The sequence below is a fragment of the Pelophylax lessonae genome (genome assembly GCF_965119305.1).
Source record: "Pelophylax lessonae genome assembly, chromosome: 11".
NCBI classification, from domain to species: Eukaryota; Metazoa; Chordata; class Amphibia; order Anura; family Ranidae; genus Pelophylax; species Pelophylax lessonae.
In genome coordinates, this window is record NC_138778.1 from 97932862 (window position 1) to 97957679 (window position 24818).

The 24818-nt window shown below is 42.8% G+C and overlaps 1 protein-coding gene across 1 annotated transcript in view; it reads left to right on the plus strand.

The window, feature by feature from the left end:
• Window positions 1-10421, plus strand: part of LOC309566784 (serine/threonine-protein kinase 17A-like) — a 105023-nt gene extending 94602 nt beyond the window's left edge. The window contains exons 3-7 of the mRNA XM_082272091.1: window positions 1868-2012; window positions 5138-5264; window positions 5873-5921; window positions 6730-6909; window positions 10080-10421. Coding sequence (XP_082128217.1) covers window positions 1868-2012; window positions 5138-5264; window positions 5873-5921; window positions 6730-6909; window positions 10080-10332 — 754 coding nt within the window. The 3' untranslated portion in view covers window positions 10333-10421. The remainder of the gene's footprint in view (window positions 1-1867; window positions 2013-5137; window positions 5265-5872; window positions 5922-6729; window positions 6910-10079) is intronic.
• The last annotated feature ends 14397 nt before the right edge of the window (window positions 10422-24818 follow it).

Below are 24818 nucleotides of genomic sequence, written 5' to 3' on the forward strand. Positions count from 1 at the left end.
AGGGCCACCACCAAATGCAACATATTGAAGTTGAGTTTGCGTGGCGATCATTAGCCAAATGCCAGACACATGGTTACAGCCAGGTATTCCCATTCAAGCAGCCATTTCTGCTGTCAAAAAAAAAAAAAAAAACATTCACGCAGGAGGCAGCAATATTGCCTCCTGAATGCCTTTCAGCCATGCCTGCACTACTCTGAAAAGCATTCCACCACCTGATTGCTCTTCACAGAGAGACTGGGGTGATCCCTGTGGCAGCTGGGCAATCCCCACTCCACCACCTGATTGCTCTTCACAGAGAGACTGGGGTGATCCCTGTGGCAGCTGGGCTATCCCCACAAACCAGACAGGTAGCAGGCGCCCTGCAAATAGTGGGGTAGATCCAGGATGCATTTTGGTGATTGAAAGGTAAGTATAGATTTACACTTAGCCTGCACCTTCACTATCCACACAAAACAATACCAGAAGTCTTCTTAAAGCATATCTTAATCACTTCTGGAGCAGAAGGATTTGCCCCCTTAATGACCAGGCCATTTTTTGCAATACGGCACTGCGTCACTGCGTCAACAGACAATTGTGCGGTCGTGCGTCGCTGTACCTAAATAAGATTGATGTCCTTTTTTCCCACAAATGCGCTTTTTCTTTTTTTTTTTTTTGCGCTTTAAACAAAAATAGAGCGACAATTCTGAAAAAAAAAAAATATTTTTCACTTTCTGTTATATAACATTCTCAATAAAAAAAAAAATGTAAAAGTCAAATTTTTGCATCATTTTAGGCCAATTTGTTTTCTGCTACATATTTTAGGTAAAAATCCCAATAAGCGTATTTTGATTGGTTTGCACAAAAGTTATTGCGTCTACAAACTTGGGGAAAGATTTATCTCATTTTTATTTATTTTTATATTTTTTACTAGTAATGGAGGCAATCTTCGATTTTTAGCGGGACTGTGACATTGCTGCGGACAGATCTGACCCCTAACTGTCATTTTTGACACTTTTGGGGGTACCAGTGACATTACTACAGTAGTAACAACAAAGAGTACAGCGCCACATATACCCAATGAACCCAAAATTGAATGATAGGTGTTCAGGAAAAGAGGATACTGTGTAAGGAATAGAAAAGGAGACAATATATCAGTCCATCAGTTCTATCAATCCAGACACAATTCCACTTCTTATATGTAAATAAATTTGAGCAGAGATGGGGAGGAGTCCAGCACCGGGAAGTGATAGATAGTTTCCACATATACTTCACCATGTGCTCAGGGAAAAGCTGTCCGCTTACCAGAGCTATTTGACCCTCATTTAAGAGTGGTTAAAAAGCGTATGTAGTGATGATAAATCCATACGATCAGCAGCACTCAGTTAGCAGCAGCCTGCCAGCTCCAGACAGAGATCATGCCCCATATGTATGAATTGATAAACGACACCTCCGAAACTCCCCAATAGTGATCGGCTTGATAGATCAAAAATACCTGCACCGAAGTACTGCAAGGGCCTATTTGTCTGGATGCACAGCTCTAGTTTCAGCTGATTCATCGCATGTGCGGAAAAATGCGCAGCGCACCACCCCCTTACCGCCAGCTCACTGCAGCTGGAAAAGATAGCTGGCGCACAATAAATCGCTGCAGTTTAGTGTGTGGGAAGTGACAACCGGCTGTTAGATTTCCTGTAGCAGAATGGGGGATGGACGGAAAATCTGTCAGGGTTGTCCCATAGGATACAGAAAGCAATAAAAGCCTGCCAGAGGTTCTACCCCTTCCCCACTCAAATCTAAAAAAATATTTTGAATGGAATTGGATTTTAAACTGCTGTACATACAATCTTACCTTTTAGAATAAAAGATCATACTTTGATTTTTGTTTTTGCAGCGCAGCCGGTGGTGAAATCTTCAATCAGTGCGTAGCAGACCAAGATGAAGCTTTCACAGAGAAGGATGTCATTCGGCTCATCCGCCAGATCCTGCAAGGCGTGTTTTACCTCCACCGAAATAACGTTGTCCACTTAGACTTAAAGGTAAGGTTTGTGCTCAGAGCGATTATTATTTATACACCACCAAAATAGATTGGACAGTTCCATGTCCACCAAGGTTCTGTTCTTGGACCTCTCCTATTTTCAATCTACACCTTCTCTTTGGGTCACCTGATAGCCTACCATGGCTTCCAATACCATCTCTACGCTGACGATACCCAAATCTATTTATCCACCCCTCAGCTCTCTCCCTCAGTCTCCTCATGTATCACTAGTTTACTAGCAGATATATCGGTCTGGATGTCTCACCACTTCCTCAAACTTAATCTATCCAAAACCGAGCTTATCATTTTTCCTTCCTTCCTTCCCTCGATCTCTCTGTCAATATCGATGGCACAACTATCAGCCCATCCCCACATGCCAAGGTCCTAGGTGTTGTCCTGGACTCTGAACTCTCCTTCAAGCCCCACATCCAATCACTGTCCAAATCTTGCCGCCTCAACCGTCGCAACATCTCCAAATTACGCCCCTTTCTAACCAATGACACAACAAAGCTCCTATCACGCCTCGACTACTGCAATTCTCTTCTCATTGGCTTACCTCTACACAGGCTATCCCCCCTTCAATCCATCATAAATGCTGCTGCCAGACTCATCCACCTTACCTATCACTCAGTGTCCGCTACTCCTCTCTGTCAATCCCTCCACTGGCTTTTGCTCACCCAATGAATTAAATTCAAAATACTAACAACAACTTACAAAGCCATCCGCTAGCCTAGTCTCAAAATACCAACCTAATCACTCCTTCGTTCCTCTCAAAACCTCCTGCTCTCTAGCTCCCTCGTCACCTCCTCCCATTTTCGCCTCCAGGACTTTTCCAGAGCCTCTCCAATCCTTTGGAACTCCTTACCCCAATCTGTCCGATTATCTCCTACTCTATTAACTTTTAGACGATCCCTGAAAACCCTCCTCTTCAGAAAAGCCTATCCTACCCACACCTAACAACCGTACTTCCATGTTCTCTATCAGCTCATCCCCCACAGTTATTGCCCTTTGTTTCACTTGACCCTCCCTTCTAGATTGTAAGCTCTAACGAGCAGGGCCCTCTAGTTCCTCCTGTATTGTAACTGTATTGTCTGCCCTCATGTTGTTACATAGTTAGGTTGAAAAAAGTCCATATGACTCAACCAATAAAAAACAAAAAACAGTAAAGAAAACCCAACCATACAATCCCATATACACAATCCTATACTCGCAGTTGATCCAGAGGAATTTGAAAAACCCCAGCAAAGCATGATCCAATTTGCTCCAGCAGGGGACAAAATTCCTTCCTGATCCCCCGAGAGGCAATCGGATATTCCCTTGATCAACTTTACCTATAAATATTAGTACCCACTTATATTCTGTACACCCAGGAAAGAATCCAGGCCTTTTTTAAAGCAATCTAGTGAGCTGGCCAGAACCACCTCTGAAGGGAGTCTATTCCACATTTTCACAGCTCTTACAGTGAAGAAACCTTTCCGTATTTTGGAGATGAAATCGGTTTTCCTCTAGACGTAAAAGCACTGTGCAAACTGGTGGCACTATATATAATCATTAATAATAATGTTTCCCAGCCATAGGCATCAAGCTGTGCTGTTCCTTCACTACTACAAAGATTCAGTGTCCCATCATTGTGTCCCCTGTCTGCAATCTACTTCTGCTGGACCCAGAGTAGGGATGTCTGTCTACTTTTGTATACTCTCATGTGGAGACATATCAGACCCTTTGCGACAGTAAAAAAAGTTAATCAAAATAAGCCATCATTATAAGGGCTTGTTTACACTTGAGGTGCCCTCAGAAAAGCAATTATCGGTGGATCGCTTTTCAGAAGGCATTTGACAGGCAGAAATGGTGTTCTGTTGCTTCCTCACCAATAAAATCCCTGACTTTGCACCCTTGCACACAATTGCAGGATAATTACGGCCACATTCAGTTGTCATGATTTAAGTTTGAGATGTCATTTTTGGCCTGCGTCAAAGCAAAGCATCACGACCGTCTACATCCGCCTCTGCTGCCTTTGTAGATGGAGTGGTTGAAGGGGCATTAAAAATGCTGCTCGACAGTGTGTTTTTACTGCCCCACCCCGAAAGGGTAAACCTAGCCTAGGTAAATCTGCCTAAATAAAACCCACACAACTGACAAACTCATCCACTAAAAATATAAAAATTTTAAAAAATGTAAACATGTTAGGGGTAAACTACTTACGCGTCATTTCTGTTTAACTCTAAATTTCTACATGGTAAAAGTTTTGATTGTGCTGGCCATTCACAATGCAGGTACACAGGAATACAGTCAATTTTCCTCCAATGTGAAAAAAATGAAAACGTCCTAGCAGAGAAAATCCTCAGCAATAAAAATAGAAATTCAGTTGTACTGCACAATGTAAAACATGTAAAATTCAACACCTTTAGGGACCTGGTACAGTGAAAGTGGTTGTAAACCTTAGACATGAAATATGAACAAAGCATATCCCTGTATAATGTGTTCTTGTCTCTATTCAGAGCACTAATTGTCATTTCTGTCTGCTGCTTTGTTCCTCTGTTATCAGTATGAGTCACTTCTGACAAGTTTTCCTGACACCAAGAGAAAAATGGCGACAGGGGAGGGACTTCCAGCTGATTGACAGCCTCAGCTCTGTTCCTGTGTGCTGTGTGAAGGGGGGGGGGGCAAGCCCTTTCCCTCCAATCAGCTCTCAGAGCTCTCCCTACTGAGCTCTGCAGAGTGTAACATCAGCTCTCTGCCCCTTTTTTTTCTGAACTCTCAGACAAGCTTTATAAATTCTGCACTTTAAATGGATATAGAGAAGAGAAGTCTTCAGATAAACAAGTACAACTTATGTCAGATAAACAAGTACAACTTATGTAGGAGGATTTGGTTAATCTCTGTCTATCACCTGAGGCCAGTCACTACACTGGGTATATGGAAGGGTTTACAACCACTTTAAATCATATTACTAACTTAAATTTGTATCACTTTTATTTAATGTACTGATTTTAGGCATTCAAAAGCAGAACATAAGAGTATCATCTGCAATCTGTTACCGAGCATTGATCACCGAGTCTTCTGCCCTTTACTTGGGTTTTCTGAGTTTATCTAATGCTCTCTTTTCTTGGGTTCTGTCTGTTGCAGCCACAGAATATCTTACTTACGTGCAGCAATCCGCTTGGCGACATCCGTATTGTAGACTTTGGCCTCTCCAGGCACGTGGACACCATTAAGGAGGTTCGGGAGATTTTGGGGACACCAGAGTATGTAGGTGAGTGTAAAATTGGCTTCCACCTCTTACCAGTTAATATGGCCAGTAAAGAATTATCATTTAGAGATTCCAGGAATAGACTAGAACTCTTTGTGAACAGTAAAAGGATCAGATGCTCCTTCAACAAGTAGCAGAAGAATGGATTTTCCACAATACTTCATTATTCTGTGCTAGAGCCTTGGTTCCCCCCGAATGCAACTTTGAAATTGCGCTGAAGTAGCGACATCCAAAGCCGCTGGTCAGTGCAATTTCATGTGCGGCTTACCGACATCTGGGCAGCCGCATGCACAGATGTCAATGCAATTCGCAGATGAAATCTCCAAAAATAGTGCGGGAACCTTTTCAAAGTTGGTGCAAGTCGGAGTCACACCGATTTGAATGGTTCCCTAGCCAGAAAGTAGGTGGGACTTATCATGCGATTTGACAGATCAAAGTCGCATGACAAGTCACAGCAGTGTAAACAGGGGATAGGGTGTTGGTATGATAGAGATCTCAGTGTTATTGTATGGAGTTGTTAGATTCTGTGACTAATCATCCTGTAAATACTATTATACCCAAGAGAATTCCCTAGCTGTAAGTTGACTTATATGCTTTCTTATTTGTTTTAGCTCCAGAAGTGCTCAGCTATGAACCAATCAGCACAGCAACTGATATGTGGTAAGTATCCCTTTGTCACAACCAATAACATAGAAAAAGGACATGCACAGAAAGAAGTGCAATGTATTTTAAAATTGAAGTAATACTTTAAAAAATAAATAAACACACATACTGACCTAGGTGGATGCAGCATTGATCCTATTCTGCATCTATCCACTCTAAGATTGAGAACTGAGCAATTAAAGTGAGCAGAGAGCAGGTGGCTGTCAGTCACCGCTCTCTGGTCTGCCTCCCCAGCGTTCACTGGAGCATTGGGTTGTGAAGGGGACAGAAGCGGCTGGCTCAAGCTCTCTGCTGTGCACTGAGAGGCCAAGCCAGCTGCCGGTCAGGAATCTGGGTGGATTCTGACATTAAAGTCGGGATCCCATCAGAGCCTAGACCTGCTCAGGGACTTCAGCTGACAGCAGCTTTTAACCCTGTCTGTACTGTGCTGGCAGATCTCATTATCAGTTGTAAACTAGATTTGAACAATATCTGTCCTACCGGAGGAATAAAGATTCCAGCGCTTGAATTCTGCATTCTTACTGAGAGGAAACTCAGCCTGTCCCCACTTTGTCCCTACACTTTCACTTTCAAGTTGTTTTGCTTGCAGCCTGCCCAAAGGCTTATTCCAAAGAAACAACTAGAAAGATTTGAAATATTGTTTTCATCATTTTTAGATATGCTGTGTAAATGGGAACACAACAACCATATAGTGGAGTTTTCTTAAATTTGAGTGCAAAAGTGTAAATGCCCTTTAAGCACTTAATGTGTCAAATCTGCATTCTGGCTGCATTCTGATGTTGTTCTATTATCTTTTAATATGCAGGAGTATAGGAGTGCTGACATATGTCATGCTTACTGGAATATCACCATTCTTGGGAGACAACAAGCAGGAGACATTCCTGAATATCTCAAAAGTGGCCATTGAGTACCCCGAGGAGGATTTTGAGGGAATCTCTGAACAAGCGATTGACTTCATAAAGTCTCTTCTAATCAAGAACCCAAGGTGAGCAGCTGTGAGACTAAATATTATGGTTATTTTTTCTAAAAATGTTCCATTATTTTATTCAGGCAATTAACAAATATTGCCTATAAATATTTCATAATCACTATTACGGAGTGGCTGACCCATATGCATCTTTACACATTTATCAGGCTATGCTTAACTGCTTTGTTGAAAAAAGACTGACCCTTCCCCAGTTATTCATTTCTTTGTCTTGCTCTATAAAGCACTGCAGGCAAACCTTCAGTTAGAGAAAGAATCTGCAAGCAGATTTTGCTTTGCTGCCTCTTTAGAAAACACATTGCTTTGTGACACCAGTATAATGGATACACCCTGCATTAAAGAAATTGTAAAGGCTAAAGGTTTTTAACCTTCATGCATTCCCCCTCAGCCCCCGCTAATACTTACCTGAGCCTGAATTCCATCCAGCGATGTGCATGACAGCAGAGACTCTCCCGGGTCTCTCCCTCCTAATTGGCTGAGATGAAGCCGCAGGAGCCGGGGTGGGACGGGGCTGAGCCTCGCTCTCTGTATCTTATGTACACAGAGAGCTGGCGTGGAAGCGAGGGGACATTTGGTAAGGGAGAAAAGCCCAGAGCACTAGCGGGGACCAAAGAATAGGAGGATCGGGGCTGTTATGTGCAAAATCACTGCACAGAGCAGGTAAGTAGGACATGAGCAGGTAAGTATGGCATGTTTGTTATTTACAAATGCTTTAGGGGTGTATTTAAGCAAAGTGATATTTTAGTTAAGCGAGTCAACCTTAGGTTTCTTATATGTATTGAGTACTCCAACAGGGAGCTCTCAATTCCATTATTTCCAACTCCGTTCCTTTTTACCTGAACATTTTGGGTGCTCTTGCATATTCCTGCTCCCCCTGGTGCATTCTTCATTTAGAATGGAGAGCGGAACCTGCCCATAATGACCACAGCAGGTGTGTAGACCCAGAACTTGAATGCAGAGAGTCCCCCAAAGCCCTGAAAGATTTTGAGATGGAATAGCTCTCCAGCATCTACCAAAACCAATTGTATCAATTTTGGGTGAATTGACCCATTTAAAGAGGTTGTAAACTCGTTTAACATTTTTTTTTTTTTTTTTTACAACCTGAAAGTGAAACACATAATGAGCTAGTATGCATCGCATACTAGCTTATTATGAAATACTTATCTTAGAACGAGCCCCCGCCATGCCGCCCGCTTATCTGTATGACGGGCGACATGTTCAGTCGCCCGTCTTCTGGGATCGCAGCATTCCGGCCATCTGATTGGCCGGAGACGTGGTGACGTCACTCCCGCGCACGCGCGCGGGAGCCGATGGTCACGGCACGGGGCTCTGAAGGAACGGCACCAGCGGCCGTTCCTTCAGAGCGCATGCGCCAGTGACGTCACTGGCTGCATGTAAGGTAAATATCTCCTAAACGGTACATGTTTAGGAGATATTTACAGTATCTATAGGTAAGCCTTATCATAGGCTTACCTATAGGTACAACTTGCAGAGGAGGGTTTACTTCCTCTTTAAAGTGCTTTCTCAATTAAAAGATATTAGTTATGTTCTGAAAGCACAATCAGGATCTAGAGATTTTCTTTATTTGGCTTGGATCATCTGCTGTCGAGGGTCAGGCAGTGTTGCACTTGTTGAGAGCCTATCATCAAATCAGAAAGGATTTTGCTAGAAGTAATGGATGCCAAGTGTTTCATAAAGGCCCGTACACAGTTCACGGAATTCGGACGAAATAACCTCCGATTTTTCTCTCTCTTGCTCTCGGCGTTCATAACTGTTTTTAGTTGACAGTGCATAAATGTTCACAAAATTTCTCGTACGATTTTTTTTTTTTTGGGGCATTTGTTCCTAGACTTCCGGGTCATCAGCAACTTCAGATCATACTTGGTCTTTCGTATTGTCGCGGACGTACTGCATACACATTAAACGAAAATTGGTCGTCTGGGGACGGACGATAAAAATGTTGGTGTTTGTCCCTCCGTTTTTTTTTCGCTGAAAATGTCGGCATCGCTTGCTGAAAGTTGTGTACACACTAGCCGAAGATCGTACGATTTTACCTCGGACGGGAATTTTCGGCAGATTTTCTACTAGTGTTTACCCCACTTAAGACTTCAGCTAAGGATATCTATTTAGTAATCTAATCACAGATTTCCTTGCTGAAGCCTAATTTACATCTTGCCCATTGTTTACTTGTACAGCTGTAAGCCAAACCCACATACTTCATTCTCTACTACTTAGGACAGGGGTGTCCAAACTATGGCCCTCCAGCTGTTCAGGAACTACAATTCCCATCATGCCTAGCTATGTTTGAGAATGTCAGAGATTTACAATGCCTCATGGGACATGTAGTTCCGCAACAGCTGGATGGCTGTAGTTTGGACACCCCTGACTTAGAAGAACTTGGATGGGAAGGCCCTGCTGTCTTAAGGCGCTTTTCCACTGCATGGAACCGAACGGTTCGGCTCGCTTTTGTGCTTTTCCACTGCTGGTACCGCATGGTACGGTGTAGGAACGGTTCGGTATGGTATGGCGGTGCTTTTCCACTGCATGGAACCGAACTGTACGGCTCTCAAAAACAGTACCACCTCGATTGTGGTTCCAAGAGGTACCATACCCGGTACCATATCCCACAATCCTTTGCATGCAGTCACTACTAGCCACTGATTGGTCAGAGAATCCCACCCACCCCGTTGTTATCCCACCCACTTAACTTTAGTAATACTTTAGTGGAAAAGCAAACCGTACCGTACCGAACCGTTCCAACACCGTACCATGAGGTACCAGCAGTGGAAAAACAAACCGGGCCAAGCAGGGCCGAGTAGAGCCGAGCCGGTACTTGCAGTGGAAAAGGGCCGTTATTGGACTTTAGGGGTGGAGGATGGTTTGATTTTAGAGGAAATATCTTGCATCTATTGTACTAAAGAGATATAGGCAACCAGTGGGTAATGTAACATGTTGATTTCCACACTAGAGTAGAGATTTACCTATAAGAACTAAAATTCCTGTAATAAGTACAACACCTGACATCTTCAAGTTCAGACATCAGGAAGAAAGGCAACCCCATGTGACGTAGATGGACAAACTGTAATTTTGATTGAAATACGTGTTGAAATGCTATTTTCAGTGTTGATGCAGAATTTTTGAATACCTTCTATGATCCCCTCTCTCCACAGAAAGAGAGCTCGTGCTGACCAGTGTCTTAAACATGCGTGGCTGATCTCATGTCAAGAACCAGAGTCCCAAAAAGACAAAACTTTTGAGCCAAATGAAAGCCAAGTGGAGACCCCTGAGACGACAGAGAAAATTATGTTGTTGGCCTCATATGCTGTGCACTGTCCATGCAGGGAAACCATAGAGACTGACCTGAAAAGTGTGAGGAACCAGTTTACAGCTCTGAAGGAAATTCATCCAGAGGTTGTGTGTTAATAGAAAAGTCGCACACCAAAAGTGGGACTAATCTCCAAATTCGGAGTGCCACAAGCACCAGTTTTCTGCTCTGCCATGAATGAAACGGGTACCTTAATAATCTGATTTGTCTGATTTTTAAAGCTTGGACTTGACTCTTCAGTTTATAAAGCTTGGACTTGACTCTTCAGTTTCTGTGGCCTTGTGACCTGTGGAAATACTTGAGCACAGGGCTGTCCATATAAAGGTTGGAGTCTGTGCAATGGCAATGCAGATTCATCACTGGCTTTTTCAGGAGTTGAAGACTTGTTATATATTTGAAGGCTAGGTCAACCTTCTTTGGAAATGCAATAAAAAAAAAAAAACATTGCTCATGAAAGACTCTGCTTTTCCAAATGACTTGGATATAGCACAGAGACAGAGCATTTTTACTGATCTACCTAGACTAAGCTCATTTTAGGTCCATGATCCAGGACTGAACACAAAGGCTGTCACTTGCCAATATTTTACGACACCCAGTTATTTACAGATAATACTTTTATTGCACTTGGGAATATGTTTGTAACTGTGGGACAGGGAAAGCCTGTTTGTACTGTAAAAGAGTAACTTTCTTTTAAAAAGAATGAAATTTAGAGTATGTGTTGAAGCTATAAATATAACTTTTAGATGCCGATCTAAAATCACCATTTTTGTTTTTTTGTTTGGTAATGAAATGTTTAAGGACATGTCTGTTTTCAGTATATTCCCTATTCAGTATATTCCCTATTCTGTATAATTGCTACTTGTCCTTGGTGTCAGGAAGTGGGAGATTATCCATTGTGTATCTAAAGGCACATATGTGCTTAGGTATTTATTTTCACAATGCAACCCAGATTGAAATGTGCTTTGGACAAACATATAGGAGACCATGTCACTGTCTAATTGGAATTTGCTGGGGACATCAACTGGCTGATTAACCATGTTACTTGTGATGCCTGGAGACATTTGTAAAGTGCATGTTTATTGGTTCCATAACTAGTTCCAGGTAACGAGTACCCTGTAAGATTTAATTTTTAATTGCTAAATAGTTTTAGAATATTGGTTAATGGACCAGTAAACCTAAAACAAAAAGTGACCTTATGTAGAAGAGCTTCAGCTGTAGATATACAGTATATCTAGAAATGTAAAAGTGTTCATAGTTGCACTGAAAATGTGAGTTTGACACTGTATGTAGATAAATCTGTTACACCAAAAAGACCTTCATTCAGTGCTTCTGCCTACCATGTCTGTCAATAAACCAGTCAAATAAATAATGTGTGGGACTGTAATCCAACTGATGTGCATTTAATGTACGTGCATCTGCCCTTTCATTGTGGTAATTTGCACATATTGCTGATTTGATCAACAGTTGTGCCTTCCCATTTGTGACCTTATCATCACTTATTTGTAAATTTTGAGAAATCTATAAATTTCTCTGGATGGATTTAATGGTTTTTAGCTTTCAATAATAATTCAATGATTTAATGATAATGATTTGGGGCCGTTAGTAAATGATACCTGTTTATTAACGGACATGGTGGGTAAAACCACTGACTAAAGGCTATTTTAGTATTACTGTTTTGACGATAATCATGACCGAGTGTGCCCCCCAGGTATTTGCATGTTGAGCACCTGATAATATTTTGTGGAGTATATGTAACTATGTAATTATCTTTTAGTGGGCATCTAAACATGGGTGCAAGGTGTCAGGTGACTATTTTCTGTGGTTTTATATACTGATACAGCACTATACCTTCTTGCATTAGATAGGAGAATCAGAGCCAACAGTAAAACTGTATGAGATGGAGCCATTACATGAAATTAAAAAAAGGCTTTGCTTATGTGAGCCTGTGCCTGGCTATGATATCAGAATATCTTCAGTTCATTATTCCCTTCACCAATGGTAGGCAAAGTGACACGGCGCCACATTTTTCATAAGAAAACTAAAAATTAGGGATGCACCGATCCGATATTCGGATTGGAAATTTCCCCCCCGATCCGGACAAAATAGCTGGATCGGAGATCGGTAAAATGTAGCCGTCCCACGGGCCGATCCGGTTTTTGCGGAGTAATGGCTCAGCCAGCCCTTACTAGGTGCAGTAATAGTATGGGATGGGAGCCGCTACTTCCTGTATAGGTCCGGCTCACAGGCGGAGTGATATCAGATGCACTCCGCCAGTGAATGGAGGTGCCACACACATGAAGCAGCGGCTTTGCTCTGTACTGCAGCCGCTTGCTTTGTGTGTAGCTCCGGATCGGTTCCGGATCGGTATCAGCGATTTCACAACGCCAGATATCGGTATCAGTATCAGCTCCAAAAAAGTCGGATCGGTGCATTCCTACTAAAAATGCAACTTTTTTCTTGATATATTTGATTCATTTGTAACAAAGATTCAGCTTATGCTCTTAAGAGGAAAAACTTGTAGTTAATTTTTACTGCCCCTTTAAATGTCTGCCATTCAATTGTGTGGTGGTACTTGTACATTCTTGATAAAAAAAAAACTTTTATTCCAGATCAGTGAGTTAGCCAACAAAAGAACTCATATTAACATAAAATTCATAATCTATATTCTGGTATATTTTCTTTTCTTCTTATGGTTATTAAGGGTCAATAAGGTTGATTCTGAGTATGCTGAATTAAATATGATTTGGCACCAGGTGAAGAAGCTCTGCTGATTTTGATCATCCAATCATGTGCAAGCAAAAATGTTGTTGTTTACTTTCCTTCTTACATTGGATTGGCAGGAACTGGCCGAGATTCTAACCGTTAAAGGGCGGCTGAATGTACCAAGTTGGTACAACTAAGATCAAGTAAGATCAACTTGGGTACAACCAGCCTGCTGGATACTCTTGTGATTATCGCTAGCAGCTATTATAGTTGCTAAAAGTAATCACTGTCTTTTCCCGGCAGGGGTGGGGGAGTTGGCAGGGAAAGCGGTCTCGGCCAGGAGAAGACAGTGATTATTGGTAGCGGGGGAGAAGACAATTGCTGTATCCCCTGTCACCACCCTCTGTGTTGATGGAGGAATCGTGCAAATTTCTTTCCTGCAACCAGTATGGTCAGCCTTTTTAGCTGTGGAACAAGTGCGCTTGCAATGTACAGTATATTTGCCTTTAGTAAATCAATCCAAGTGATTTCCTATGGCAGAAAGTCTACTCAAAATACATTTACATAATCATTTCAGCAATATTATTTGGTATCTCACTTGGTTTTATGGAAGAGTTGCAGCCCCTAATCATTTGTGCAACCTGCTTGTCACATTGCATAGACCGGGCGGTGTTGGAACCAGGAATACAATGACTTTTATTTTACAAGATCAGATTTAGGAACATTTTAGAAGATGAGGCTATAAGCAGCAATATGGATTTTGGCAAGGTGATTTAAAAATTAAAGTTTTTAATGCACGAGATTGCAGACCACACATATTCTGAGAATATCTAGAACGCTGGTAAAAACAAGTTAGTTTAGGTTGTTTTTTAAAGTCCAGGTCCACAGTGTGATGCCAGTCAGATACAGTATCACCTTATAATTTAAACAGTTCAATTACTGCATACAATCTAGATTTTTGTGAATACCTCAATGAAACAAAATGAATGCTGGATATTATTTTTGGCAGTTTCCCTGTCCACACTGACAATACATCAGTGCTTTTTGGGGCAATGGTTGTGAAAATACCTAACATACACACTATAAGATTTTCTGAAGACTTTTTCATTTAGACTTACTAAAACCATATAATATGAGGTCAAACCTAAAGACTTTCAATTTGTATGCAATCTGGCCGGCCCTTTACACTGCATAGAAAAGGTAAATCTGAAGGAAATCTAACCACAAAAGTTGGATAGTGTTTATCCAGCTTAAGTCTACCAAAACATATTGTAGAGATTTATAATATTTAGCAGTCATGAAGTATGTATATTATATTTTGCATGAGATAAATGACACTGTCAGAATAATGAACTTGCATTTTTAATTTTAGTGCCCTTAAAGGGAGTGTGTGCCTGCCAGTAGATTTGTCTTATCTGTTGCCAGTAGCCTTGGCACATAACATTTTCCAATTACATGTGTAAGCATAACCTCTAATTAATCTATGGGCAGTGGAGAAAAAAAAAGTTACAACACATTAGGTACACTGCCAAAGGATACATGAAGAGGGTCCTTTCGCACGGGGTTTCAGCACGGCGGACTCTGTTTTGCTCAGCGGGGATAGATCCGCCGATCCCTGCTGAGCAGGCGGATGACAGGTCCATCTCTGCTTACTTTGCAGAGACAGAGCTGTCAGATCTCCGCTCTCCTCTATGGGAGATCGGATGAAAACAGACCGCCTGTCCATTTTCATCCGATCTGATCTGATTCCTCCAGATGGATTGAAAATAGGTTTTTAATACATCTGGATTTCACGGACAGGATCAGATCGGATAACGACGGGTGTCAGCGGAGATGTCACTGCTGACATCCGCCACTCCATAGGGCTGCATGGAGCATCCGAGCAGGTCCGCATTAAAAACTGAAAGTCAGAAGTGATCGGAAACCGTGTGAAAGGGGCCTATAAATTGGCTACATCCAGTTTTTCAGTTTTAATAAAATCCGACTGATTGAGGTTGGACAGTTCACAAAAATACACAACAATCCTTCTGCCATATCTCTTCTGTTGGTCTAAGTGTATTCACGAAGGTATCAAATTCAATGTATACTATATGTACAAACCATTGTGAGCATCTTACCATCACACCTGTATCAGCTTGTTGAACAGCCTATTTTTAAAACCGTGGGCATTAATATGGAGTCAGCTCTACTTTTGTGGCTACAAGAGCCTCCACTCTTTTAGGAAGGCTTTCCACATAATTGCTGGAACCTTTAACATGTAAGGCAAAAAGGCCAATGTTCACCTCCACTATGAACTGTAAACTGCTTCAGCAGCACCCTCCTGCTGAAGCAACCAAGGCGGCCACCTCTTTTACCTACCTTTCAGCCCAGCCCTGGTTGGACGAGAAGACATGTTGGCAACAATCTAAAAATAATTCGTAAAATTGGGGTTAATCTTTGCAGTCTACTTGTATTTTTTTTACACCGACCTCTTTATAGACCTGGCATAGAGCATGGGTTTGCAGTTATGCAGGATCAGAGAGAGGATTTTCCCAAATTGTTACCAAAAGGTTGGAAGTGCATAGTTGTCTAAAAATGGCCTGGTATACTGTAGTGTTAACAGTATTCTTACTTGAAATACCAGAACTCTGTGGGAAAAAGTTTGTGGACAAACCTCCAACCTACTTAGTGGGTGTGATAGTCAGGTGCCCCCAAACTTTTGGCCATATAGAGTATAAAAGGGATATTATCGTGTATTTTCAGCACCATTTTGAGTTAGGGCTGCCATAGACGGTTCAAACCCGGGAACCACCTGAGATTCTAACATATATAGGCAGGCAGAATGTACACAACTTGATCGATTGATCATCTTGGGTACAGCAATAAGCACTATCTTCTCCTGGTGAGGGTCTGCGGAAGCCACAAATACAAAGGCTCAGCAGGAGGTATTCCCCTGTCCATTAAGTAAATTACTTTCTTGCAACCCATGGTTGCAGGAAATAAATTTGCTCTGTCTATGGCCGACTTTATTATGCAGTTCTGTATTTCACTGAAGTCACTGTGCCTCCATGAATAATAACTATTCGGAGTGCAAAGCTTTCACTGGGTTTGGTCAAAATCACTACAATACCAACACACTTAAGACAGTGCTTACCTGATATGTGAAATATTGTTTGTGCAAATCACCATTTGTTTAAAAGATCTTTCCATATACAGTAATACGTTTACCTACCAAAACCATTATTCTGTCACAAAATACACATGCAACATTGACAGTGAAATATCTAAATGGCCTTTCCAGGTACAAGTAATGCACATGTATTATATAAGGTCAACCAGGAATGTAAAAAAAAAAAAAAGCTGTACGAAAATATAATTCGTACAATATTATCAGATGTACAGGTCATGTTAAGTGGTGACGCTCCTCCATGATAGTTTTTTAAGAACTATTGTTAGCCCACCATGTACCCACACTGCTACAGTGCTGCTCTACCAGATTTAACTGCATTCTACCACTGGAAGCAGACCCAAGAAGACGTATGTCCTCAGACATCTCCTGTTGTGTACAGCGTACAGGGAGGATGTGTCCCATCAATAGTACGCTATCCATATTTTGGAAAACCCTGCAATAAAACAAAACCTGTTATAATTGAAACCCAAGAACATCCCACCCTATTCTAGTCATTCTACTATGCCTAAACATACCGATAGCGCTGCTTCTCCACAACTCCTATCCACATTGCAATTCAACGTTACCACCCCTCTTCTCTCTCCCATACCAAATCACAGTGCTGGTGCCTCGTGATTGGCCAATCAGTGCTACATTGTAGTGAGACAAGGAGTTTTGTCACCTATTTCTGAAAGTACCCGGAGTTCTAAATGAGCATAGATTGGGTCGGAGCAATGTGAAACAATTCTAAAGGTAAGTTTAGGCACCAGAAAGCGCCTTGCACAGGATGATGGAGTGGATTTGGATTTTAATGTTTATTACAGCTGATTTATTTAAAGGAAAGTTTGGCTTTGACAGAAGTTGCATAGGATTGTTCTTACGATACAATAGGAAGACAAGATATTACTTGTTGGTTGGACATCCCCACTAAATGGCATAACAGTGTGTTCTGCCCTCATTTATTGGCTTGTAACCCGCACAGTATTACTTTTATGTATTGTAAGATATTCACAGTACCCTATATTATCTATGCACTTATAGAAAAGCTAGTTTCTTGTACAACAGAACTCAAAACCACTGTCCTCACCAGATTTACTGCTATAAATGAGGGAAAATGGTAACCACCAGTGGACCAGGGAAAATGGTACCCACCAGTGGTCCTCTTGTGTTGTACTGTATCATAGAACTTTATTTTGTAATGGTGTCACTGTTAATATGCATTTGTTTTGTAAATAAAGTCTTTCATATTTACACTGTCGGGCTTGATGATCACTAAATTTTCAAGAAAAATGGGTTTAATACAACAAATATTATCAATATAATGTGCAATTCTCATGAATGAAAGTAAAATCACTTTGCACCTGACATACTTGTTGACTCTCGGGGAAGAACCTGGCTTAGGACATTCCACCTTTATACATCTGCTTGCCTTCAGTCTTCCACTTGATCGCCCTTGTCCTTTCTAGTACAGCAAAGTGAAATGGATTGAAATGATAATACACAGGTTCCCACTGCACAGCAGAAGAAACCGAAAATAAAAAGACCAAAACAATGAGACAATACATAAAAAATCCAAGTAATACACCTAAATCGAATTAACTACATTGAGACAATACAAAAATCCAAGTAATGCACCTAAATCGAACTAACTACAACTACAAACACATGGTAGCAATAAATCACATTCAAAAACAAACATTTTTTACAAACAAAATTATTAATGAAACAGAGAGAGCTCTGGCATTGTTTAGGATGCTCAAAGAAAATCTTTAATTGTTTAAATTAAACATATTATACTCACAAAAGTGGTAAAAAGACACGCTTCCCGCATAATTTCCATAAGGAACATCTCATTTGTGCATTAGTGCTTCATTCCCAAACCGATTGTCTAATATCCTACACAATGCATTTCGAGGCAGCGCCTCTTCATCAAAGCCAACTCCGTACAATCAAAATCATATTCATATAAAACAAAACAATGAAAGTGAATCCAAAAAAAGACACGATGAACAACATAGTTCTAAATCTAACAATATAGTCTTATCCTGTTTACTAACTTTTACATCAATATTCGATTTAGAACTTTTTTTTTTTTTTTTTTAAAGGATCCTCAAACAGGTAAAAACCCAGGAATCTGGAAACACCTTATCTGATATCACAATAGGTGATCAAACCACTAGAAATCATTTATATGAGAGATTAGACATCTATATGAGATACATATGATTCGACTACTGCCACCTTAACAGTCCCAGTGTAGGGAACAACTATACAAATACCATCACAATGTAATACTGGTGACACTTTAAAAGAGAACTAGTAGCTATAGATGAATTATCTGAAGCACTCATTGTAGTTAATGTATCTTAAAATACTTCTGTTACAGAAATTTTTTAAGACACCACATCTGAAAATAAAGAAAATTCCACAATTCCAATATAGCGGAAACCTTACTGCGGCCAGAACAGAACAGAGGCTACGTAGGGCAGGCATCACTAAATGTCGGACTGCGGGCCAAGTCTGGACCAAGTCAATGCTCCATCCGGCCCCACTGTGGTGACGTCCAGTTAACTGATTGGTTGCTAGAATATAGGGCTGCCCTTCATCATGCCCTTTGCTGCACTTCCGATGTCAGCTGCTGAACATCGAATGTCAGCTGCTGTGTCCTGTGTAAGGTATTACAGGGAAGAAGGCACTGCTGAAAAAATGGGTGAGAACAGTTATGTGAAGGAGAGTGCTATAAAGGGGATTCTATAAAGTGGGTGAAGACAGGTATGTGAAGGGGGATGCTATAAAGGGGATGAGGACAGTTATGTGAAGGAGATGAGGACAGGTATGTGAAGGGGGTGATATAAAGTGGGTGAAGACAGGTATGTGAAGTGGGGTGCTGTAAAGGGGATGAGGACAGTTATGTGAAGGGGGGTGCTATAAAGGGGATGAGGACAGTTATGTGAAGGGGGGTGCTATAAAGGGGGTGAGGACAGTTATTTGAAGGAGGATGCTATAAAGGGGGGTGCTTTAAAGGGGGTGAGGACAGTTATGTGAAAGGGGGTGCTATAAAGGGGGTGAGGACAGTTATGTGAAGGAGGATGCTGTGAAGGGGGGTGCTATAAAGGGGGTGAGGACAGTTATGTGAAGAGGGGTGCTTTAAAGGGGGTGAGGACAGTTATTTGAAGGTGGGTGCTATAAAGGGGGATGAGGACAGTTATGTGAAGGGGGGTGAGGACAGTTATGTGAAGGGGTGCTATAAAGGGGGTGAGGACAGTTATGTGAAGGGGGTGCTATAAGTGGGTGAGGACAGTTATGTGAAGGGGGTGCTATAAGTGGGTGAGGACAGTCATGTGAAGGAGGGTGCTATAAGTGGGTGAGGACAGTTATGTGAAGGAAGTGCTATAATGGGGGCGAGGACAGTTATGTGAAGGGGGTGCTATAAAGAGGGTGAGGACAGTAATGTGAGAGGGGGGTGCTATAAAGAGGGTGAGGACAGTTATGTGAAGGGAGGGTGCTATAAAGGGGATGAGGACAGTTATGTGAAGGGGGGTGCTATAAAGAGGGTGAGGACAGTCATGTGAGAGGGGGGTGCTATAAAGGTGATGAGGACAGGAATGTGAAGGGAGACTGGGGACTGCAATGTGAAAAGGGGGGTGATATAAAGGAATGTGAAGGGTGGGTGATATGAAGGGGGCTGAGAACTGCAATTTGAAGGAGGGGTGATATAAAGGGGGGCCGAGGACTGTAATGTAAAGGTGGGGTGGGGGGGTGATGTGCAGGGGGACTGAGAACACTGATGTAATAAAAAGGATTGTGATGTGAGGAATCTGAGGCCAGGTTCACATTATTGCGTAACGTGTGTAGGCAGCCCATTTATTTCAGTGGGCTGCCTTATAAGCAGAAACGCAGAAAAATAAGTTCCTGACCTTTTTGTTGTTTTTTTTTTAACTGCTCCATACCAAGCAGCATGGTACTGTGGCACCATGCGATGCGGCACTCGTAAAGACGCGCCACTTTGTCCATTGTGCAGAGGTGCCATTGAGAGCAAAACATATGATTCGGACCTCGGCTGGAAGAAAATTTTACTGACTGGTCCTTTATGAATTTATATTCAATACCCCCTGATGTAGGAGAAGAAGAAAAAACAAAAATAAAAAAAACGATAAGCTCACAGACATAATAAAAATATTTACCCTGTCCAATGATATATTAACTTCAGGTGAATCCTTCCTTTAAAAAAGTAGTTGGCATTCTGTCCATTACAACCTGCTAATATTTATCAAAGTTTTCTAGATCTACAAGCTTATATTTGCAAAATTAAATTGCAAGGAATCTTTGTGAATAAAAAAAATGCAAAAATTTAACTGAAGATGATATTTTTTATATTTATCTTAATCACTCCAACAGACAACAATAATGATATCTTGGAACTTGTAACGCTTCTAATAGAAAAACCTATACACTATAAGAACAACAGCCTACATCTATAGTAAACCATATCACATCCACATCTCGGTTACATAGGGTAAGGGGGTTGTAGTTCACAGAAGATAGCTAGAGAGACTAATAACCCTGTTTGAGTCACTGCATCAATGGAAGATACAAGGACACCTAGATTCTTTTTTTAAAGGTATTTTTATTAATAAACATAAAACACAGACAACAGTCCGATATAAATCAGAAAGTACAACCAAGAAGGAAATAATGCATATCCAAAAATCATACAGACAGAAGTACAGGGCAGTAAGGCAATAACATCAACCACAGTAGCGCACATATAGCAACCTTAATTGACTGCCCCCACCTCGCCTCTCCCGCACCAACCAGAGACTTCGTAGGATGATATTCAAAAAGGTTTTTTTTTTTTTTCCCCTCCCCCCCTTCCCCCCTTCCCCCCCCCCTCCCAACAACTTAAAACATATAACCTTCCAAATAGTATAAGGAGAAAGTACAAACCTAACAAAACCCTTCACGGAATGCATTCCTATCACATCAGCAAGTGTGCAACCCACCATAGGGAAGAAGCACCACCCCCCTCCCAGCCCCGGGCACCCAATAGGCGAGGAAAAAAAAAAAAAAAACGTCCCCAAGGAGGAGCAATAAGTTTGACAAACAGTCACACAACATCTCAGAAGTTTAGACCTCTCTGGACCCTAGAACCGAGTCCATCCAGGAGGACCATACCTTAGCAAATTTTTTCTTGGAACCCCTAGCCAGATATGTCAATTTATACATAGGAAGAGCATTGTTGACCAGTTCCACCCAGGCTGCTACCGTAGGCGGAGCGTCCTGTTTCCATCTCAGGGCAATCAATTTCTTGGCATAGAAAAAAAGTATACACAACAGAGTCCTCTGGGACTGCCGAATACCCTCCTCCCCCAGATTGCCAAGTAGGCATCTGTCCGGCGCGAGAATGTTCGGCAGTGCCAATTTTTCCGCGATAAATGTACACACCCCCTTCCAGAAGGACTGAATCAGCGGACATAACCAGACCATGTGAAAGAAGTCCCCCCTAACTTCCTGGCAGCGGAAACACAATGGGGAGGCAAGCCTTCCCATCGCAAAGAGACGACAGGGAGTATAGTAAATTCTATGTAAATAATTCAGTTGAATAACCCTGTCCCCCGCAGCTATCAATCCATGGAACTGGGCACTGAGCAAATCATCCCAGTCCGCCAGTTCCAATTGAGGTATATCAGCCTGCCACTTTGCCCGAAGGGACCCCATCCTCCCCTCACCCTGGTCAAGAGTCAACCCATATAGTCGAGAGATGAGTTTAGTGTGGTCGGGATTCATCAATTCCTTTTCCAACCGAGTCGGAGCCAGGTGGACCCCCCGAAGACCAAATTGGGCCGCCACTGCGTGTCGAAGTTGCTGATACAGAAACCAGCACGTCAAGGGAATCCCCAGCTCCGTCCTCAGCTCAGCAAAGGACTTAAAGGTCTGGTTCACAAACAATTGATGGGCATATTTTAAGTCAAATCCCGCCCACCTCCTAGAGGAATCCAACTTATGTAAATCTGGCAGTCCCGGGTTAAACCATATAGGAGCATTAGGGGATCTATTGAAGGAAGAACCCCCCATTCTAGCGTTACAAATATGCACAATTTTGTAGGATAATCTAAGGATAGCGGCACCCTCCTTCGGGTAAGGACCATTCCTATATAGTGAATTAAGGAGTGCCTCATAGGAGCCCATCACCGCTGCCGACGTGGTGACCGCCGCGTTCGGCAGGTCCGGGAAGAACCACGCATGGACATGTGTCAATTGAGCAGCCAAGTAGTAAGCCTGCAGATCAGGAGCCGCCAGACCCCCAGCGTGAGCGGGGAGTTTTAGCGTGCTGAACGAGATCCGCGCCGGCTTCATACCCCATAGAAAAGAAATCAGTATGGATTCAATGCTTGCAAAGAACCGTTTGGGAAGGTACACCGGCGCCTGCCAAAAGAGATAGAGGAAGCGGGGCAGATAGATCATTTTAAATATATTGATTCTACCCATCAGGTTAAGGGGCAATTTGCTCCAGGTGACCAAGGTTTGTTTCAACCGTTGTATCAGTGGAGCAATATTGTTGTCAACGTACATGCCCACCGGTTGCTGAATGACCACACCCAGGTATCGAAATTTAGTCACTACCTGAAGGCTACGCGGAAGCACCAGGTCAGGTGCCCGATTAGGGTCTAGGGGGAACGCCACCGACTTATCCCAGTTAACCCGGAATCCAGAGAATCGCCCGAAGGATTCTATCACCTCCAGGGCAGCATCCAGGGACTCCCGGGAGTCAGCCAAATAAAGCAGCATGTCATCGGCATATAGAGATGTTTTCTCTTCCAGCTCCCCCACCCTGCAGCCACGTATCCTCTCATCACGCCTGAGCAAGTTGGCCAGTGGTTCCAGGGCCAGGGCAAACAGCAGGGGGGACAATGGGCACCCCTGCCTAGTGCCACGGGACACCGGAAATTGTTCAGTAACCCTGTTGTTGACACGCAAGCGCGCCACTGGCGAGTCATAGAGTAATCGCACCCACCTGAGAAACTTTGGACCAAATCCCATCCTGCCCAGCACTGCGAATAAATAGGGCCACTCCACCGAGTCAAATGCTTTATGAGCATCTAAGGATAATATCAGTCTGGTGTCCACTCCAGAGGGTGGAGCCTGTAGGTTGATGAAGAGACGACGCAGGTTTATCGCCGTAGAGCGGCCTGGAATGAATCCAGTTTGGTCAGAGTGAATAATCTTAGAGACAACGTTATTCACCCTACGGGACAAAACCTTTGCCATAATTTTGACGTCAGCATTGATCAGGGATATAGGCCTATAAGATTCGCAGTACATCGGGTCCTTTCCTGGCTTGGGTATTAACACTATCAGGGCCTCCCGAAGGGACGGCGGGAGCTTCCCAGTCTCAAAAGCTTCAGCATAAACCTTAGATAGTCGGGGGACTAGAGTCCCCGAGTAGGCTCTGTACCACTCAATGGGAAACCCGTCCATCCCCGGTGTCTTATTAGCCGCAAAAGAGGAAATCGCAGCCGTGATCTCCTCAGCAGTAATAGGGCCCTCAAGCGACACACTATCCTCCACCTCAAGCGTCTCCATCGGGATATCCCGTAGGTAGGAGTCCAGTTCCTCTTGAGAGTAGGTGGCTCTTGAGGAGTACAAGGACTTAAAAAAATCTAGAAAGGCTCCCACTATCTCCGTGCCCTCCGTGCACCGCCGATGTTGGGCATCGTAGACACCGGCAATAGCCGTGACCGGGTGCTCAGAGCGAGAGAGATACGCCAGAATCTTACTATTCTTATCGCCATATTCAAACACTCGCTGCTTTTGATAGAGTAATTTTTTCTGAGTCTTTTCTATTAAAATGAGATCCAGCTGCCGAGCACTGTCCCGCCACACGGAATAGTTCTCAGATGAGGGGTTTTTAATATATTCCAATTCAGCCTTAGTCGCCTCCGACTGGAGAGATTCCACCCTCCAGGCCCTATCCTCCCTGAGTTGCTTAATCACCCCGGACACCGAGCCCCGCATGGTAGCCTTGAAGGCATCCCACACCATAGCACCAGAGGCCGTCTCCTGATTGACCAGCCAGAAATGAGCCATCTCCTTCTCAGTGATATTGAAAAAGATTTCCTCGTTGAGCCACTGAGGGCTCAACCTCCACAGTTTGTAACCGATTGAGGAGGAGAGGCCAATTGTAATAAGCAAAGGAGAGTGGTCCGAGACGGCCCTAGGCAAGTAGGAGACGGAAATTAGTCTCGGGAGCAAGTCCGGGGAGACCAAACACATATCCAACCTGGAGAGGGTTTTATAAGAGGCCGAGTAACAGGAATATTCTCTAGCGGTCGGGTTCCTCCACCTCCAGCAGTCCACCAACTGATACTTGTCGACTGAAGCCGCAAGAGAGGAAGAAGCCGACACATCTCCAGGATACCTATCCATCGCAGGGGACATCACTGCATTAAAATCACCTGCAATCAGCAAAGGCCCTTCGGCCACCTGTAACAATTGGGCCATCACCTTGTCCCAGAAAGCTAGTGTAAATGGGGGCGGGATATAAACAGACAAGAAAGTATACACCACATTCTCAATTTGCAATAAAACGATAACATATCGCCCATATATATCGGTAACAACCTGTTTCACCAGGCACCGAAGTGAACGAGTCACCAGGATTGATACCCCCCTGGCGTGTGTGGAAAACATGGAGTGGAAGCCATGCGCCACAAACGCCCGCTTAAGGGCAAG